Source organism: Odocoileus virginianus, chromosome 17 (genome assembly GCF_023699985.2).
Source record: "Odocoileus virginianus isolate 20LAN1187 ecotype Illinois chromosome 17, Ovbor_1.2, whole genome shotgun sequence".
NCBI lineage: Eukaryota > Metazoa > Chordata > Mammalia > Artiodactyla > Cervidae > Odocoileus > Odocoileus virginianus.
In genome coordinates this window covers 47,342,061-47,361,903 of record NC_069690.1, presented here as the reverse complement: position 1 = coordinate 47,361,903, position 19,843 = coordinate 47,342,061, and the positions used below count along the sequence as shown (strand labels likewise).

The 19,843-nt window shown below is 64.5% G+C and overlaps 1 protein-coding gene across 2 annotated transcripts; it reads left to right on the top strand.

Moving 5' to 3' along the window:
* Positions 1–510: 510 nt before the first annotated feature.
* On the top strand, positions 511–19,574 carry FASN (fatty acid synthase). Of its 2 annotated transcripts, none has more exons than XM_020905976.2 (42): positions 511–532; positions 2,898–3,035; positions 3,733–3,885; positions 5,263–5,436; positions 5,665–5,865; positions 5,979–6,101; positions 6,187–6,302; positions 6,393–6,527; positions 7,218–7,680; positions 7,784–7,971; positions 8,067–8,256; positions 8,862–8,956; positions 9,100–9,234; positions 9,343–9,546; positions 9,655–9,770; positions 9,986–10,158; positions 10,244–10,435; positions 10,514–10,594; positions 10,712–10,909; positions 11,068–11,247; positions 11,325–11,528; positions 12,129–12,433; positions 12,730–13,122; positions 13,209–13,373; positions 13,481–13,599; positions 13,682–13,836; positions 13,986–14,189; positions 14,341–14,491; positions 14,577–14,755; positions 14,846–14,965; positions 15,161–15,283; positions 15,408–15,631; positions 15,722–15,923; positions 16,064–16,215; positions 16,326–16,417; positions 16,639–16,790; positions 16,876–17,118; positions 17,379–17,567; positions 17,794–18,024; positions 18,119–18,339; positions 18,424–18,522; positions 18,606–19,574. In XM_020905976.2, the coding sequence occupies exons 2-42, from the start codon at positions 2,909–2,911 to the stop codon at positions 18,993–18,995; spliced, it is 7,557 nt and encodes a 2,518-aa protein (XP_020761635.2). In that variant the 5' UTR covers positions 511–532; positions 2,898–2,908; the 3' UTR covers positions 18,996–19,574. The 2 variants fall into 2 exon arrangements, with proteins under 2 accessions (XP_020761635.2, XP_020761630.2); XM_020905971.2 differs by lacking the exon at positions 511–532 and adding an exon at positions 692–989.
* The last annotated feature ends 269 nt before the right edge of the window (positions 19,575–19,843 follow it).

Below are 19,843 nucleotides of genomic sequence, written 5' to 3'. Positions count from 1 at the left end.
CCGTGGGTGAGAGTGGCCACGTGCGCGCTCGAGTGCCTCTGCCCAGGGAGACTCCTTTGTTCAAACCACAGCAAGAGGTGTCCGTGCATAGCCCGCTCGCCAGATGGCTGCGCCCTGTCCCCACGGCCGTCTGCGGGAGGCCCCTGCCAGGCCTCGGAGCGTCCCCCGGGTTCCAGCACTCGCCCCGCGAATTTCGGCGTCAAGGCAGGGAGGACCCGGGGCGCTGCGCTGCGGTGACTGACAGTAACCCCGCGCGGGGCACCCTCCGCCGGGTCAATGACCGCGCTCGCCCTGCCGCGGCCCGCGCAGCGCCCGGGGCCGTCCGGCCCATCACCCTATCACCTAGCAACGCCCACTCGAGGGGCGCCATTGGGCCAGCGCGCACGCCCCCGGCCCCCGATTGGCTGCGGCTGCAGAGAGCCACGCCCCCGGCCCGTCTCCGCGCAGCCCGGACGCGGGCCGGTCAATTCGTACGCCTAGGGGTCCGTCTAGCCCCCAGTGTGGCCCCAGTATGACCCCCAGAGTGACCCAAGTAAGCCCCGTTCCGTTTCCACCGCGCGCCGTGCACACGTGGCCCCCGCGGTCCCGGGGGTGGGGGCGGCCCTGGGAGGCGTGGAGCACGAAACGGAAGTTGGGGGGCGGGGGTGACGCCGCGCCCCGCCCCGAAGCCCCCCGAGTCCGGGGGCCCCCAACCCGGCGCCCCCCGGGCGCGCCCCCGCGCAGGGTCCCGGCTCCCGGCGGCAGCGCGCCGCATCACCCCACTGGCGGCGGCGCGCCGGGTCCCGGGGCACAGCCCCGACGCTCATTGGCCTGGGCGGCGCAGCCAAGCTGTCAGCCCATGTGGCGTGTCCGCACGGGGATGGCCGCGGTTAAATAGAGCCGGCGCGGGCCTAGAGGGAGCCAGAGAGACAGTAGCGGCCTCCCCTCCAACGCGCGCTCCATCCTCGCTCTCCCCCAGCCGTTTGCAGAGCCGCCCGAGCCCAGACCAGGTACAAGCGGCCAGGCCGGGCCGGGGTCGGGAGTTGCGAGCCGGGAACCGGGTCCTGGGGCCAGACTGGATTGGGGGCTGGGGCGGGAGCAAGGCTGCCGGGCTCGAGGGGTCGCCGCCGGCCCACATCCTCCGGCCTTGGGTGCGCATGGTTCGGCGCGCTGATGGTAAGGGCTCATCTCGCAGAGCCTGCTCTGGTCTCGGGGTCCGAGCCTCCGGTCTGGATGTTCGAGCCCCACGAGGCGCCCGAGGCTAGGCGGCGAAGGGCCCTCGCGCCGTGCCTAGGCCCGGCGGGACAGGTGGGCGGATGGCGAGGGGCGGACGCCCGGGAACGCCGCGAACAGCCATTTTGGTCTTGGGCTGGGCCGGGCGGCTGCGGACCCTCGAGGGCCTTTTGGAGCCCCCAGCCGCCAGGTGGGCGCCGCCTTCCGGCGCCCCCGAGGGCCTCCTTTTCCGGCTTGGCCGCCGAGACCCTCCACCCGCGGCATCCTCCCGCCTCCGGGTGCAGGATAGCTGTCTCGGCCGACCAGAGGGCCTGAGAAGAGGGGAGGGAGGTGGATGCAGGAGGCGCAGGATCGTATGAGGACGGCTTCTCCAGCACGTGGGCTCCATTTGGAGCCCCCAAAGTTCTGCGGGGAGAGCCACTCCTGCCGGGTGCAACCTCGCGGCGGCGCGCGCGGTTTCGCCTGCGCCGCAGGGGTCTCCACCCTTTTGCCTCGTCCCGCCGGACTCCGTGTGAATAGCAAGTAGGGGGAGAACAGAGCGGGCGCTTTCTGGAGAAGCAGCCGCCCCGGGAGCTGGTGCTTCTGGGCCGGCAAAGGGCTCTTTATTCAGCGCTGGGGGAGGGGGCTCCCTCTGCCGGGACGCCAGGGCCATCAGGCCACCCAAGGAAGACGCTCTCTCCACTCCTACTTTCCCATGCTCAGAGAAACCCTAAAGGGTCGGTAGTTGGCGAGTTCACCAGTCATCGGCGCCATGAGGCCCTGGAGGCTTGGTGGAAGTTTGCAGGACCAACCTTGGCCTTGCCCCCTTCCTCAGGGACTGCACAGGAGCCCCCATCGTGGGCCCATCGGCTCAGAGTAGTCTAGCTCTCTCGTTGGTGCTGGGAGACCTGGGTCTGGGTAGACAAGCAGGCTGCACGGAAGTAGGCAGGCACAGTCCTGAGGCCTCAAACTGTGCAAATATGTGGGTCTGGGTAGCGCTTGCCTGGAAGCCAACCGGGAGTGGTTCTCCAGGTTGGAGCCTGCCGAAGGGGCCGTACAGGCTGGGGCTGCCCACTGTGGGACAGGGACCAATTTTTCCTCAGAGCCCCACCAGGTCTTGGCAGTGTCAAGAAGCCCGAGCTGTGGTTCCGGCCTGGAGGGCAGCTTGGGATGCTGAGCGCAGAGCCAGCTAGTCAGTGTGGGCGCTTTTTCCCACCCCCACATTTGCCCTTTCTCCTTCGCCTACTAAATTCCCTGGGCCACCTCTTAACAGGCTAACGGCCAGGCAGTCCCTTCCTCAGAAGGGTTTGGGCCCTGCCTGCCTCCCACCGTAGGGCCCCCTCCTGAGTCTCCTGCAGCAGGGCTGTGGTGGGGTCACCCCAGGCCAAGGCCAATGCCCAGAGAGCCCAGTGCGAGGTGTTAGCAGGCTGGACCAGAGTGGACTTCCCCTTCCCAACCACTGTACATACACTTCACACACTTGCACACCCAATGTTCTAGCGGGTGCACAGCCCCAGAGCTGGCCATGTGGATCTTGTTGCAGGGCTTTCTGAGCTGCTGTTCTCAGACCCTTGGGTGGGCCAGATGGAGGAGGGACGTCAGAAGCCAGGGTTGGGGAGCAGCTGGGTCTCCAGCAAGGCTGTGGACTGGCAGTGTTGGGGCCCAGGCTGACCAGTGTCTGGGCCCTCGCGCCACCCTCCTTGCAGAGAGAGCAGCCATGGAAGAGGTGGTGATTGCTGGCATGTCCGGGAAGCTGCCCGAGTCGGAGAACCTGGAGGAGTTCTGGGCCAATCTCATCGGCGGTGTGGACATGGTGACAGATGATGACAGGCGGTGGAAGGCGGGTAAGCCGGCCTGGGGCTCCCCGCCTACTTGGGATGTTCTTTTCTCTTTTCTCACCGCTACTGTGGACACAGTCTCCCGGGTTACCAGGGCAGGCCTGTTCTGGCCTGCACTCCAGTCCCATTGGCAGAGCCAACGGTCACCTAAGGTGAGGTCATGTTGCAGCCTCTTTCTGGAGATGGTATCAGAAGGCTCTGGGCTAGGGGAACCTGGGACCTCTGGCCAGTGGGCTAGGGACTGAACTCCAGCCTGTGGGAGTCTGGAGTTCCCTGGTTGTGGCCTTTGCTCCTTTCACAGACCGGGGGCATTGCTTGGGGGTGGAGCCAGGGCAAGGCCAGGTGGATGAACACCTCCAGCCAGCCACTGCCCGCCCACTGGCCCACCCACCTGCTGTCCCAGGCTGTCAGATAAGACATCAGGCTCCCCCGGGAAGCTGGTTTGACTCCCTCACGCCCAGTAGGTTCTCCCACAGAGCGGCTCCACCTGATCTACAGGATGTGAGTCAGTGTGGCAGAGCCTGGCTGGCCCTAGCTGCCAGGCCAGGATGGGGCCAGGCAGAAGGTCTCCAGCCAGGTCAGGACCGTGGGAGGTGGAAGGAGGTAGCGCTGCCCCCTACAGTGCTCTGCTGTGCCCCCCAAATCAATCACTCAGGGCCATGATGTCCTGTGACTGATTTCTCCACCTGTGTGTGTTCCCTAGGACTATATGGCCTGCCTCGGCGGTCAGGCAAGCTGAAGGACCTGTCCCGGTTTGATGCCTCCTTCTTCGGGGTCCACCCCAAGCAGGCACACAATATGGACCCCCAGCTCCGCCTGCTGCTGGAGGTCACCTACGAGGCCATTGTGGATGCAGGTGGGCTATCTGGGGGGCTGCAGAGGGCCTGTCCCCGAGTTTCCTGCTGCCCTTCTTGAAACCCTCCCTTTTTGCTTCTAAAAGCATCATGTGTTCATAACAAAACATCCAAAACAGGAGATAGTGAGGAGGGAGCAGAGTCCCGGGCTGGGGCCGACGGGGTGGGGAGGTGTGGGCCTCAGGCAACTCAGGTTTCACAACTGCACACCAGAGGTATCCTGGGCATGTCCCATCACCCCAGTTTCCTCACTCCCCATTGCGTGGCTGAACTTGGGGGTGAGGGCAGGACAACAGGTGCCAGGCAGAGCAGGAGGCAGGATCTGACCCCAGGACTCTTGCCCTCCACTCCCCTCTGCTGGGTTGTGTCTAGCCTTGAAAAAGTGCTTTGAGGGCACAGACTTGTCCCAGGGATACCAGGGACATGGAAGTCCTGCTGGGTGGGAGCGGGAAGGCTGGCCATGGGGGTGAGGCCCCTCAGCAGGTGGGCGGCGGGGGAACCCGGAACCTGCCAACTGCCACCTGTGGTTTGCAGAGTGGGTATCCTGGCCTTGCAGGTCTCTTGTCCTGCAGTAGATGCTAAGTAGTCCCTGGGGTTGTCACTTGAGTGTGACAGGGTCCTGGACAGGCACTGCCTAGGGGGAGGGGCGGGGAGGTGGAGGCTTTCCTGCTGCCCAGGCCCCACCCGGAGACCTTGGATGCCGCTCTCCTGGCCAGTGTCCCTCCCTCCTTCCCAAGCCTGGACACTCGGCCTTTGTCTCTCTCTGTCTTCTTATCTTGGCCCGCCCAGGGCAGGCCACTCTCAGGGCTCATCAGACCCTGCCAGCAGTACCAGTGCCCAGGGGAGTAGCCTGGGGACAATGCTGTCCTCTGTCCCCACCTCTGGCTGTCTCTGGCCGCTACCTGACCCAGAGACTGGAGCCCCACCTGGCACCCCGCTTGCCCCCCGGACCCCAGTTTCCTGTGACCTGGTTATCCGTTGTCAACCCTCCCTGGGCCGGCCACCCCACTCAGGCTCCACTGTCTCTTCCCTGGCCCCCAGCCACTCCAGAGTCAGGTCAGGTGGAGCCTCCTCTCACCCAAGCCCTAGTGGCTCATAAGATAAAGAATCCCCCTACAACGTAGAATTGAACCCACAGTCGATCCCACGGAGATGGAAACGGCAACCCACTCCAGTATTCTTGCCTGGAGAAATCCCATGGACAGAAGAGCCTGGGGGGCTACAATCCATAGGGTTGCAGAGAGTCGGACATGACTGAAGTGACTTAGCATGCACGCGATCACCCAAGCCAGAGAGCCAAGGGGGGACGCCTCACCTCCCAGAGCTCGACAGCAGGCTAGGCACAGCACAGCTGCAGGTCTGACTTCTGCCTCCCACAGGCATCAACCCAGCTTCCATTCGGGGGACAAACACCGGTATCTGGATGGGTATGAGTGGCTCTGAGGCTTCAGAAGCTCTAAGCCGAGACCCTGAGACCCTCGTGGGCTACAGCATGCTGGGCTGCCAGCGTGCCATGATGGCCAACCGCCTCTCCTTCTTCTTTGACTTCAAAGGTGGGTGCCCACACAGTCCCTTTGGGTCTGACTTGGGAGCGGGGGGCAGGGGCCGGATGACAACTGAGACCCTTCCAGACTCTGACCGCACCTCCCCAAGGAAGGACAGCAGGAACAAGGTCCTGGTGTCATGGGCTCCACATAGAGAGCACTCAATAGAGCAGTCAGAGCCCCGAGGTGGTAGGGTGGGGAGGTAGTCCCACAGCTGCATCGTGTCCTTGCCTGCAGGGCCCAGCATTACCCTGGACACAGCCTGCTCCTCCAGCCTGATGGCCCTGCAGAGGGCCTACCAGGCCATCCAGAGAGGGGAGTGCACCATGGCCATTGTGGGCGGCATGAACATCCTGCTGAAGCCCAACACCTCGGTGCAGTTCATGAAGCTGGGCATGCTCAGCCCCGAGGGCGCCTGCAAGTCCTTCGATGCATCAGGTGAGGGCAGCGGGCATGGGGCCCCGGGCAGTGCCCCCACCCCCGCTTCTATCCAGCACCAGTCCCTGAGCCCTTCCTTGAGCTTGTGAGCCTGAAGTGCCCTCCGCCCCCAGGGAATGGCTACTGCCGTGCAGAGGCTGTGATGGCCGTCTTTCTGACCAAGAAGTCCCTGGCCCGACGGGTGTACGCCACCATCCTCAACGCTGGCACCAACACGGACGGCTACAAAGAGCAAGGTGGGAGCTGGCCTGAGGCGGGTGAGGGTGGGGCTGCAGGCAGTCAGACGGCGCTGGGTGTGCTGAGGCCAGGCCCTGTCCCCAGGCGTCACCTACCCTTCCGGAGAGGCACAGGAGCAGCTCATCAACTCCCTGTACAAGCCGGCCGGGCTGGACCCGGAGTCTCTGGAGTATGTCGAAGCCCATGGCACCGGTACCAAGGTGAGACCCCTGCCTGGCCCTGCTCACACCCCACATCCCATGCCAGAGAGGCACCAGGGCGGTGTCCTGACCTCCCTGAGTTCCCCACAGGTGGGCGACCCCCAGGAGTTGAATGGCATTGTGCAAGCCTTGTGTGGCACCCGCAAGGGCCCCCTGCTGATTGGGTCCACCAAGTCGAACATGGGACACCCAGAGCCTGCCTCAGGGCTCGCGGCGCTGGCTAAGGTAGGCAGGCGAGTCTAGGGCCATCTTGTCCCTGCCCCATCAGCTTCTTACAGCCTGCTGTGGGGGGCGGGGAGGTTGGTCCCTCCAGGTTGTGCTGTGGGGTGTGGGCCAACTAAGGCCCGGAGAGCAGGCGGCCAGCATGTGGCCAGTCCCTGCTGGCTTCATGGGGCCATACATTTCACCCAATACTTGCTCCACAAGGGGCCAGCCAGAGGGAGCAGAAGCAACAGGGCAGCCCGCCTCTCCAGGCTTGCCCTCCCTGTGGCCTCCTGACCAGCTGGTAGCTTGGAGGATCCATGTTGCCACTGGTTGAGCTTCTGGGTGTGGTGGGAACTTCAGGTGGTCTCGGCTCCCTGGGCCAGCATAGCCACCTGTCTGCAGCTCTTAGCTTGGGAGATGGAGTGGGGAATGGCTAAGGAACCTTTGTCTAAACCCACAGCCAATCAGGCCAGGAGGTGGCAGGGCCCCGGGTGAAGCCTAAGGCTGAGAGGGGACAGAGCATGTGGCTTGGTCACCAGATCTCTGCACTGGGGCAGGGCGAGCTTGGTGGGGAAGGAGGTTGCTTGCAGTGGGCGGGCCCTCTGGGGTGGCCCCGAGGGCCCTCAGGAGGGGACGTACGTGAAGCTCATCCCTACAGCAGGGGCAGGGAGCCCAGGGCCAGCCACCCTGCTGACCGCGAGGCACCCACAGGTGCTGCTGTCCCTGGAGCACGGGCTCTGGGCCCCCAACCTGCACTTCCACAGCCCAAACCCCGAGATCCCAGCACTGCAGGACGGGCGGCTGCAGGTGGTGGACCGGCCCCTGCCCGTCCTCGGGGGCAACGTGGGCATCAACTCCTTTGGCTTCGGTGGCTCCAACGTGCACGTCATCCTCCAGCCCAACTCCCAGCCACCACCACCGCCTGCCCCGCATGCTGCCCTGCCCCGTCTGCTGCGGGCCAGTGGGCGCACCCTGGAGGGTGTGCAGGGTCTGCTGGAGCTAGGCCTCCAGCACAGCCAGAACCTGGCCTTCGTGAGCATGCTCAATGACATCGCGGCCCCCTCCCCAGCAGCCATGCCCTTCCACGGCTATGCCGTGCTGGGCAGCCAGGGGGGCAGCCAGGAGGTGCAGCAGGTGCCGGCCAGCAAGCGCCCACTCTGGTTCATCTGCTCTGGTGAGCCCCCACCCCACCCCGCCCCACACCACCCGAGGTCATCCCCAAGGGCCACACGGGCTGGGACTGCATGGCGCTGCCCTGACATCTCCCTCCGGGACAGGAATGGGCACACAGTGGCGTGGGATGGGGCTGAGCCTCATGCGTCTGAGCAGCTTCCGCGACTCCATCCTGCGCTCGGATGAGGCTGTGAAGCCTTTGGGACTGCAGGTGTCACAGCTGTTGCTGAGCACAGACGAGACCACCTTTGACGACATCGTTGTCTCCTTTGTGAGCCTCACTGCCATCCAGGTGCGCCCCTGGGGTCTGGGGTGAGTGGGCTTGGCAGGACGGTGAGCCTGGGACTAGCATGACTGGCATGACCCATCCTGTTCCCCCCCCCCCAGATCGCCCTCATAGACCTCCTGACTTCCATGGGTCTTCAGCCCGACGGCATCATCGGGCACTCCCTGGGTGAGGTGGCCTGTGGATATGCCGACGGCTGCATCTCCCAGAAGGAGGCCGTCCTCGCTGCCTACTGGAGGGGCCAGTGCATCAAGGAGGCCAACATCCCACCCGGGGCCATGGCAGCTGTAGGTAGGTGCTGCCCTCTGCTCCCCCATCCCGCTTCACCCCTGGGCCTGAGGGTCTCCGTGGGAGGTGGGCATCTTACTGGCACCGTTCTGTGTTGGCGCTGGGCAGAGGCCAGGGCCTGGGGGCAGCTCGCCAGCCACTGTCCTCACTGCAGGGTGAGAACAACCCTGATAGCCTGCCCCGCTGTGCCCCGGATGGCCTTAGAGCCCGGCATACTTGCCCACGGGGCTGTCGGTAGAGGCCAGCGTGATTTTCATATGATCCCCTTGGGGTAGGCTGCAGGCAGAGGAGTGGGCCTGCTCACACTTGGGACAGGCAGGGTTGGGGATGGGAGGAGACCAGAGAGAGCCAGAGGGGCTGTCGGGAGAGTAAGGCCAAGGCCCTCTCTGGTGGGCCAGGCGTGGGACCCGAAACTGGCTCCCGCCCGTAGGACGGCATTAATGACACCTCCGCCTGAGACCAGACAACCGCAAGGGTGAAACTGCCTCGTAAAGATGCCGCTCGGCAGCTGTTATTAGGGCCACCCAGGCAGTGTCCCCCTACCCGGGGAGGGCCGTGTGGGGGTGCCTGCTCCCCATGCACCCTCTGAGGCTCTCTTCTGCTCCCAGGCTTGACCTGGGAAGAGTGTAAGCAGCGCTGCCCCCCTGGCATCGTGCCTGCCTGCCACAACTCCATTGACACCGTCACCATCTCAGGACCTCAGGTGGGCCCTGGGAAGCGAGGCCTCGTCCCCAAGTCCCCTCCCACCCCCCCAGGACGCGCTCTGCGTGGGGAGCCAGGCACTGGCCCAGGCCTGGACTGCTGTCAGCGCCCCCATCCCTCCCCATCTGCGTCCCCCACCCCCAGGCTGCCATGTTGGAGTTCGTGCAGCAGCTGAAGCAGGAGGGTGTGTTCGCCAAGGAGGTGCGGACGGGCGGCATGGCATTCCACTCCTACTTCATGGACGCCATCGCCCCCACGCTGCTTCAGCAGCTCAAGAAGGTGGGCGGCTGTCCACGCGCTGCGCGGCAGGGTCCTCCCTGAGGACGGGTGGGGAAGGCGGGCCCTGGGTCCCTCAGGCTGACTGACTCTGCCCGGCCCTGCGCGCAGGTGATCCGGGACCCCCAGCCACGTTCCTCACGCTGGCTCAGCACTTCCATCCCCAAGACCCAGTGGCAGGAGAGCCTGGCCCGCACCTTCTCAGCTGAGTACAACGTGAACAACCTGGTGAGCCCCGTGCTGTTCCAGGAGGCGCTGTGGCACGTGCCCGAGAATGCTGTGGTGCTGGAGATAGCGCCCCACGCCCTGCTGCAGGTACGCGTGGTCCCGGAGGGATGGTGGGCTGGCCGGGCTCCGTGGGACCGAGCGGGGGGCCAGTGGCAACTGGTCAGGGGGAGGCCCAGCCTGTCTCTGCCTCTGCAGGCCATCCTGAAGAGAGGCCTCAAGACCAGCTGCACCATCATCCCACTGATGAAGAAGGACCACAAGGACAACCTAGAGTTCTTCCTCAGCAACATGGGCCAGCTCTACCTGACCGGGTGCGTCCCTGCTCAACCCCGGGAGGCTCCTCACCGGCCAGGCCACAGGCCGGCCTTGAGATTGTCCCCAGGAAGCGGACCTCTGGGTGCTGGGGCCACCTCTACACCCTTGCCATGCCCCCAACCCCCGTCTCAGCCGTTTCCAGGGTCTTAGGGGAGATGGGTTGACCATGGGTGTGACAGGGCAGTCACAGCTCCCCGCTTCCACCCTCCAGCATCGATGTCAACCCCAACGGACTATTCCCACCTGTGGAGTTCCCGGCTCCCCGGGGCACCCCCCTCATCTCCCCCCACATCAAGTGGGACCACAGCCAGACCTGGGATGTGCCCGCTGCAGAGGACTTCCCCAACGGCTCCAGCAGCTCCTCCGCCACCGTCTATAAGATCGGTGAGTCCTTGCGATGCAGGCAGGCCGGGGGGGTGGGGGGGCTTCCCCCCTCCGCAGCGGTGGCACTAAGGCCCCGGCCCCACAGACATCAGCCCCGAGTCCCCTGACCACTACCTGGTGGATCACTGCATCGACGGTCGCGTCATCTTCCCGGCCACCGGCTACCTGTGCCTGGTCTGGAAGACACTGGCCCGAGCCTTGGACCAGAACATGGAGCACACGCCTATAGTATTTGAGAACGTGACGCTGCACCAGGCCACCATCCTGCCGAAGACAGGTGAGGCGGGCGGCTCGGGCTACGGGAAAAGAGGGCCAGCTGCTAACCCCTGCAGCTGACCTCTTCTGCTGCCCACAGGGACTGCACTTCTGGAAGTGCGGCTTCTGGAAGCCTCCTGCACCTTCGAAGTGTCTGAGAGTGGCAATCTGATCGTAAGCGGTGAGCAGGGGCACCGGACCAGGCTACAGGGTCCCTGCTGGGGGGGTCTCTGGGTGGACCTCGGCTGCCGGCTCAGCCATGCCCTCACTCAGGCCCTTCTGCCACCCCCACCCACAGGGAAGGTATACCAGTGGGAAGATCCCGACCCCAAGCTCTTTGACAACCGGTATGGCATGGACCCTGCGACCCCTACGGACCCCACAGACCCCACGACTGCCATCCCCCTGAGCCGTGGCGACGTGTATAAGGAGCTACAGCTGCGGGGCTACAACTATGGCCCCTACTTCCAGGGTGTCCTCGAGACCAGCTCCGAAGGTAGGTGCAAGGGAGGTCCCACTTTGTGCTTTGGGGGCAATTCCTGCTGCCTGGTGTGAGGGTGCCACAAGGGGCCCCCCAGGTTGGGGCACACGGGGAAGAGGGCCCACGGCAGGAAGAGACCCAGGCTGGCCAAACCGACAGCCCCTTCTCCCCAGGCAACACGGGCCAGCTGCTCTGGAAGGACAACTGGGTGACCTTCATGGACACCATGCTGCAGATGTCCGTCCTGGCCCCGGGCCAGCGCAACCTACGCCTGCCCACACGCATCACCGCAATCTACATCCACCCGGCCACCCACCAGCAGAAGCTGTACACGCTGCAGGACGGGACACAAGGTCAGCCCTGCCCTGGTCCCACACGCATGGCTCCCCGTGCCAGGCCCCACCCACCCTCACCCAGCGTGTCCCCACAGTGGCCGACGTGGTAGTGAACAGGTGTCTGGACACCACGGTGGCCGGCGGTGTCTACATCTCGAGGGTCCACACCTCGGTGGCCCCCCGGCGTCAGCAGGAGCAGCCGATGCCCATCCTGGAGAAGTTCTGCTTCACACCGTACATGGAGAGTGGGTGCCTGGCTGGGGACCTGGCCCTGCAGGAGGAGCTGCAGCTGTGTGTGGGTGAGTCTTTTGCACCCACCACCTTCATCCCAGGGTCCAGCTCCCAGTGCCTGGGCCCCGTTACCCCATCACAGCCTCTCCTACACGTGAGGTCTACATCTGCCTTCCCCTGGGAGCGCCCCTGGCTTCCCCCTACCCGGAGCTGATGTCTTCAGAGGGGGCCTCGGCACAAAGGTGACAGATTTTGCCCCTCCTGTCTGCCTCCAGCCAGCTGCACAGGCGTGATACCACCCATGAGACCACCCTCTACCCAGGGTTCATGCCCAAGCTGAGGGGTGCAGGATGGTGGTGGGAGCTGGGCAGGGGCAGCCAGGGCCAGCAAAGCACGGAACCCACCCTCTGGGGAATCCACACTCTGTGGGGTTCACACCTGCATGGGGCGCAGGGCTGCCCTTTGCCCACCTAGTGGTACCGATGGTCAATGCCAGTTTCCAGCCCTGGAGGACTGGACGGTCCACTCCATCCCTCTATTTTCTGTCAGTGCGCAGAGCCAGGTAGTGGGTTCTGCTCCAAGCAGTCACCAATTCCAGGTGGCGGGGAGCTTCAGGAACCCCAGCCCAGCTGAGGCTCTTGCCTGACACGTGACTCTCCCCTCCCCAGGGCTGACACAGGCACTTCAGACCAAGGTGGCCCAGCAGGGGATAAAGATGGTGATTCCCGGGCTCGACGGTGCCCAGGCTCCCCAGGACGCCCCACAGCAGGGCCTGCCTCGGCTGCTGGCCACCGCCTGCCAGCTGCAACTCAACGGGAACCTGCAGATGGAGATGGGCCAGATCCTAGCCCAGGAGAGAGCCCTGCTGTGTGACGACCCCCTGCTCAGTGGGCTCCTCAACTCCTCAGCACTCAAGGCGTGCGTGGACACTGCCCTGGAGAACATAACCAGCCTCAAGATGAAAGTGGTGGAGGTGCGTGCCCCGCGCAGCCTCAGGCCCAGTACACAAGGACTCAGATACAGGCAGTTCTGACCCTAAGGAGGGCGTGAAGTTGCCTGACTTGAGATGGTGCTGAGGCTTTCCAGACACCAAAGGGGAAGGGGGCACTGGGAAGGGACTGGAGCTGGGCTCCAGGGGTGTGGTGGGCGGGGCAGCACTGGCCAGTGACCCCTGCGGAGTCAGTGGGTGGGCCTTTCTGGGAGACACCCAGCTGAGGTTGGGGGACGCCTGCCCAGTGGCAGCTGATCCAATAAACTATTCCATGCCAGGTGCTAGCTGGTGACGGCCAACTGTATTCCCGCATCCCTACGCTGCTCAACCTCCAGCCCTTGTTGCAGCTGGACTACACAGCCACTGACCGCCACCCCCAGGCCCTGGAGGCTGCCCAGGCCAAGTTGCAGCAGCTCAACATAACCCAGGGCCAGTGGGACCCCTCAGACCCGGCCCCCAGCAACCTGGGTGAGGCCAACCTCGTGGTGTGCAACTGTGCCCTGGCCAGCCTCGGTGACCCGGCCACGGCTGTCGGCAACATGGTAGCTGCCCTCAAGGAGGGAGGCTTCTTGTTGCTGCACACGCTGCTCAGAGGACACCCCTTGGGAGAGACTGTCACCTTCCTCACCTGCCCCGAGCCACAGCAAGGCCAACAGCACCTCCTGAGCCAGGTGCGGGCGGGGCCTGGAGTGGGTGGGAGGGGCCTGGGTGGGGGCGGGGCCGGGAGGCTGCGAGCCCTGACCCCCTCAATTGGCAGGATGAGTGGGAGAGCCTGTTTGCCGCGGCGTCCCTGCACCTGGTGGCCCTGAAGAAGTCCTTCTACGGCTCAGTGCTCTTCCTGTGCCGCCGGCTGGCCCCGCCTGACAGCCCAGTCTTCCTGCCTGTGGAGGACACCAGCTTCCAGTGGGTTGACTCCCTGAAGGTCAGTCCTTCCCAGCCCCTACCAGGCCAGGCTGACCCGGCTCCAGTGCCAGGGCATGGGGAACCCCCATCCCCCCGCCAGCCAACTCTTCCCTTGTCCTTCTACAGAACATCCTGGTCGATTCCTCCTCCCGGCCCGTATGGCTTATGGCCGTTGGCTGCACCACCTCAGGGGTCGTGGGCTTGGTGAACTGTCTCCGGAAAGAGCCTGACGGGCACCGGATTCGGTGAGATGCCCACTGTGCTACGTTGCCCCTTGCCTCCCAGGACCCCACCACAGCCTCCCCTCACCTGTCTGGCTGCCCACAGGTGCGTCCTGGTGTCCAACCTCAACAGCACGTCCCCCATCCCTGAGACAGACCCAAAGTCCTTGGAGCTGCAGAAGGTGCTCCAGAGTGACCTGGTGATGAACGTCTACCGTGACGGGGCCTGGGGAGCGTTCCGCCACTTCCCACTGGAACAAGGTGAGGCCCCCGGGACTGCCCTGCTCCTCCGGGTTCCTCACCTCCCAGCTGGGTGGATGAGGAGAGGGCAAGAGGACTCTGGCTGGAAGCCCTGCTCCAGGCCAGGGCCACATGTGATCCTAAGGATTCCACTTCCTATCACCCCCTAGACAAGCCCGAGGAGCAGACGGAGCACGCCTTCATAAATGTCCTCACCCGAGGGGACCTGTCTTCCATCCGTTGGGTCTGCTCCCCTCTGCGCCACACCCAGTCCACGGGCCCTGGCGTCCAGCTCTGCACCATCTATTATGCCTCCCTCAACTTTCGCGACATCATGCTGGCCACGGGCAAGCTGTCCCCCGACGCTATCCCAGGTACAGGCAGCCCACAGTAGGGGGACCAAAACAAAGACCACCCCCGAGGCCAGGGCCTGGGACGAGAGGGGTCCTCACCCTGCAGTGCTCAGGAACCTGGGAGGCTCTTCCTGGTGAGGTCAGGGCCCACTCACCCCCCATCTGCCCCCAGGAAATTGGGCCTCTCGGGACTGCATGCTAGGCATGGAGTTCTCTGGCCGAGATGCCAGTGGAAAGCGTGTGATGGGGCTGGTACCCGCCGAAGGCCTGGCCACCTCCACTCTGGTGCCTCAGAGCTTCCTGTGGGACGTGCCTTCCAACTGGTGAGTCACCAGGGCTGGGATCCGGGGCCCGACGTGGACGTGGCCAGGCATCGGGCCAGAGCTGACCCCTGCACTGTGCCCTCAGGACCCTGGAGGAGGCCGCCTCGGTGCCCGTTGTCTACAGCACAGCCTACTACGCGCTGATAGTCCGAGGACACATGCAGCCAGGGGAGACAGTGCTAATTCACTCAGGCTCCGGTGGCGTAGGCCAGGCTGCCATTGCCATTGCCCTCAGCCTGGGCTGCCGCGTCTTCACCACTGTGGGTAAGCCTCCGGCCCTTCCCAGAGCCCAGGATTGTCCGCCTGGAAGCGCTGCCAAAGCCCAGACTCACCAGGTGTGCCTCTCTCTGCCAGGGTCAGCCGAAAAGCGGGCATACCTCCAGTCCAGGTTCCCCCAGCTCAACGAAACCAGCTTTGCCAACTCCCGGGACACATCCTTCGAGCAGCATGTCCTGTGGCACACAGCCGGGAAGGGTGAGTGGTCCCCATCACTCACCACCCACCATACACCTGTATCCTCAGCCCCCTCTTCCTTCCATCCCTCACTCACCAGCCACACTGGAGGAGACACTGGCCCCTGCCAGGACAGGGTCTAGCCTTCAGACTTGTGCCAGGTTGGCCAGGCTGTGATCTTCACTATGGGGACCCCGCTTGCCCCCCTATCCCAAGGTGTTGACCTGGTCCTCAACTCCCTGGCGGAAGAGAAGCTGCAGGCCAGTGTGCGGTGCCTGGCCCAGCATGGTCGATTCCTGGAAATTGGCAAATTTGACCTTTCCAACAACCACCCCCTGGGTGAGATGGGGCAGCAGGCCGGGGGGCGGCTGGGTGGGCAGGGGGCTGTTGGGCAGAGTGGGGGTCTGCAGGGTGGTGGGCTGTGGGCTGTGTGGTAAGGCCCCCTGCCTGCCCACCTGTCCAGGCATGGCCATCTTCCTGAAGAACGTGACTTTCCATGGGGTCCTGCTGGATGCACTCTTTGAAGAAAACAGCACCATGTGGCAGGAAGTGTCAATGCTGCTGAAGGCAGGCATCCGGGAGGGTGTAGTACAGCCCCTCAAGCGCACAGTGTTCCCCAGGACCCAGGTGGAGGATGCCTTCCGCTACATGGCCCAGGGCAAACACATCGGCAAAGTGGTCATTCAGGTGAGTGGGGGACCCTGGGGCACTCCGGCCCCAGCCCTGGCCCCTGCCCCTGCCTGCAGTGTGTGAACAGGGGCACTGCTTGGGCTGCAGGTACGTGAGGAAGAGCAGAAGGCAGTGCTGCACGGGGCCAAACCCACCCGGATGGCGGCCTTGTGCAAGACCTTCTACCCAGCCCACAAGAGCTACATCATCACTGGGGGCCTGGGTGGCTTTGGCCTAGAGCTGGGCCACTGGCTCGTGGAGCGAGGGGCCCAGAAGCTGGTGCTGACCTCACGCTCTGGGATCCGCACAGGTAAGTGGCCCCAGGGCGGGCATGAGGGTGGGGCAGTGGGAAGGGCCTCCTTCAGACCCCCCTTATGGTGCTCTCAGGGCACCTAGGCTTGGGGCGCGACCTTCATTTGCCCATCCCCTCCCACCGTCTGTGTCCCGCAGGCTACCAAGCCAGGCAGGTCCGTGAGTGGAGACGCCAGGGGGTGCAGGTCCTGGTGTCCACCAGCGATGTCAGCTCACTGGATGGCACCCGGAGCCTTATCACTGAGGCCACCCAGCTTGGGCCCGTAGGAGGCATCTTCAATCTGGCTGCGGTGAGGACGGCTTTAGAGGGGCTGGAGCCAGCTGCCCAGGGAAGGGCCCCTCCCAAGAAGCCCTCCAAAGGCCTGGGGCCGAGGCAGGTGCTAAGATCTCCTCACCCCAGGTCCTGAGAGATGCCATGCTGGAGAACCAGACCCCTGAGTTCTTCCAGGACGTCAGCAAGCCCAAGTACAGTGGCACCCTGAACTTGGACAGGTGGGCTCCTCCCTCCTCGCCTCCCTCCTCCTCTCCCTCCTCCACCCTGCCCTCCCCTGCACGGCCCTTGCACTGGTGTCCGGAGGCTTGGCCACGGGCCTCTGCTGGGGCCTGACCGCAGGTCCAGGGAAGGGGAGGCAGTTTGGCGGGCAATCAGGACTCCTGGGCATGACAGCCGGTGGGCTGGGGAAGCCGGCTGGGGGTGACTTAAGAACCCACAGGGTGACCCGGGAGGCATGCCCAGAGCTGGACTACTTCGTCGTCTTCTCCTCGGTGAGCTGCGGGCGTGGCAACGCCGGCCAGACCAACTACGGGTTCGCCAACTCCACCATGGAGCGCATATGTGAGAAGCGTCGGCACAACGGCCTCCCAGGTGGGCCCACCTGCCACTCCCCGACTCCCGCGGAGCCACCCTCACACCTAGCCCGACTCACCCCAGCGCCACTGCCCACCCACAGGCCTGGCAGTGCAGTGGGGCGCAATTGCTGATGTGGGCCTCCTCCTGGAGTTGAAGGGCACTAACGAGATGGTCGTCGGCGGGACACTGCCCCAGCGCATCACCTCCTGCCTGGAGGTGCTAGACCTCTTCCTGAACCAGCCCCACCCTGTCCTGAGCAGCTTTGTGTTGGCGGAGAAGGCCAAATCCCATAGCGACGGCGGCAGCCAGCAGGACCTGGTGAAGGCTGTGGCTCACATCCTGGGTGAGGCAGCACCCTGCCCCCTCCCCACTGGCAGACACTCGTCTCCCAAGTCTGGTCTCCCAGGCTGCCAAAGAGGGGCGTGCTGGGCTTGCTCATGGATGGAGAGGCACAGGTGGTCTGTGCAGAGCTGGGTGGGGGCTATGGGTCCCATGTCCATAGTGATGATGGTTTGGGAAGATCCAGCCACCAGGGTACAATACCCACCCAGGGCCCCTCCCGCGTTGCCAACTGAGCCATCTCCCCACCCCCTCCCCACCCAGGCATCCATGATTTGGCCACCATCAACCCGGACAGCTCGCTTTCAGACCTTGGCCTCGACTCACTCATGGGTGTGGAGGTGCGCCAGATGCTGGAGCGTGAGCACAACCTGGCGCTGTCCACGCGGGAAATCCGGCAGCTCACAATCCGCAAGCTGCAGGAGATTTCCGCGCAGGCTGGCACAGCTGATGGTAGGTATGGAGGGGGTGTCCCCGCAGCAGCACTGTCCCCTCAGGGCTCTTGGCCTCCGAGCAGGTCAGGGCTTGTCCATCTGGCCCGTTCCTGAGAGCCCTCCTTGGGCGCCCAGCGGCCCCCACCCACCTGCCCTGGCCACCCGCAGCCAACATGTGTGCGTGTGTGTGTGTTTGTGGCAGGGGACCCTATGGTATCGTCCCTGGTATCTGCTCCTCTTCACAGAGCTGACAGACTCCACACCCAAATTGGGGAGCCCTGCCCAGCCGCAGACCCAGCTGAACCTGAGCACCCTGCTGGTGAACCCTGAGGGCCCGACCTTGACACGGCTCAACTCAGTGCAGAGCTCCGAGCGGCCCCTGTTCCTGGTGCACCCCATTGAGGGCTCCACCACCGTGTTCCACAGCCTGGCCGCCAAGCTCAGCATCCCCACCTATGGCCTGCAGTGTACAGGAGGTATGTCAGGGGCCTAGGAGGCTGCCCCCCAGAGAGTTGGGGATGGCACAGCACCTGCAGACAAGGGCTAATAAGCCTCACGCTTTGCCCACAGCGGCACCCCTAGACAGCATCCAGAGCCTGGCCACCTACTACATCGAGTGCATCAGGCAGGTGCAGCCAGAGGGACCCTACCGCATCGCTGGCTACTCCTACGGGGCCTGCGTGGCTTTCGAGATGTGCTCACAGCTGCAGGCCCAGCAGAGCAGCGGCCCCACGAACAACAGCCTCTTCCTGTTTGACGGCTCCCACACCTTCGTGATGGCCTACACTCAGGTGAGGGCGGCTGCGGACGGGAGTCCCCGCGTCCTTAGGCCCAACCCCTTGCGCCTGCCACTGCAGCAGCTTCTTTCTTTGTAGAGCTACCGGGCCAAGATGAACCCTGGCTGCGAGGCGGAGGCGGAGGCTGAGGCCATGTGCTTCTTCGTGCAGCAGTTCACGGAGGCGGAGCACAGCAGGGTGAGTCGGCCCGGCTTGGGGCCCGGCCTCCCGATGCCCCCGCCCCTGCCCCAGTGCTGCTCACTCACTGTCCTGTGCTACAGGTGCTGGAGGCCCTTCTGCCCCTCGGGGATCTGGAGGCGCGTGTGGCGGCCACCGTCGAGCTGATCGCGCAGAGCCACGCGAGCCTGGACCGGCACGCGCTCAGCTTTGCTGCGCGCTCCTTCTACCACAAGCTGCGCGCCGCCGAGCAGTACACGCCACAGGCCACCTACCACGGCAACGTGACTCTGCTACGCGCCAAGATGGGCGGCACCTATGGGAACGGCCTGGGCGCCGACTACAATCTGTCCCAGGTGTGCGACGGCAAGGTGTCGGTGCACGTCATCGAGGGCGACCACCGCACGCTGCTGGAAGGCAGCGGCTTGGAGTCCATCCTCAGCATTATTCACAGCTCCCTGGCCGAGCCACGTGTCAGCGTGCGGGAGGGCTAGGCCACCGGCCCGCCCCCCGCCTCCCACCTGCCGACCCTGGCACCGCACCCCGCGCGCAGGTGCCCATAGGACCAGCACCCCCACGCACACACACACCCCTCCACCCCGCGGCTGCCCTGGGCGCAGGGCAGGGACTGGCGCCGCCGACTTGGAGACCTGGCTGGTCTGTGAAGAGTCAGCTGAGTCGCTAGCCGGGCCGAGCTTCCAGAACCGCACGGGCTCTGCCGCACAGGTGTGGTCGTCGTTTTTCTGTTTGGATTCTCCTATTTATTGCGTCGCCATGGGGGGCAGGGGGGGCGGGGAGTGGAGACGCCAGTCGGTCCACCTGTGAGGCCGGCGCTTGTGGCAGCCGGGCCCGGGGCCCCATGATGCCGGAGGTCGCGCGGAGCAGCCCTGGGCGCTGGGCACCCACCCTATTTGTCTGTGTTCGTTTTTCAAGAAATAAGGTTCAAATTGCTGCGTGGGTTTTGAAATTTAATGTAATTGTCTGTGTAAAGAACCATGTCTGTACTGTTTCATTTTTACACCAATCTGGTAAAGATGTTGTCCTCCCATGATTAAACCGCACGTTCACTCTGGCGTCTGGGCATCCTTTCATGCTGCCTGCTGATCAGCTGTGTGAGCCTCCACTGTCCTGGCACCCCAGAGAGTACCACCCTCTGCTGTCCGCAGGAGGGGGGGGGGGGTGATACCTGGCTCCAGAAAACAGGCTGGACACCTCCAGGGAAGGGGCCCTCGATCAAGGAAACGACCAGGAGGAGACAGGTAGGCAGTCTGATAATCGGCTGGCATAATTGTGGAGGACCCCGCCTAGGGAAGCCTTGCCAGAATTCCTTCTCCCTCAGGGA

Excerpts from the sequence above, each read along its gene's own strand:
- FASN (XM_020905976.2), top strand. The coding sequence starts at position 2,909 with ATGGAAGAGGTGGTGATTGCTGGCATGTCCGGGAAGCTGCCCGAGTCG. Across the intron at positions 16,216-16,325 it reads GCATCTTCAATCTGGCTGCG|GTCCTGAGAGATGCCATGCT; the intron begins GTGAGGACGGCT and ends TCCTCACCCCAG. Across the intron at positions 16,418-16,638 it reads GGCACCCTGAACTTGGACAG|GGTGACCCGGGAGGCATGCC; the intron begins GTGGGCTCCTCC and ends AAGAACCCACAG.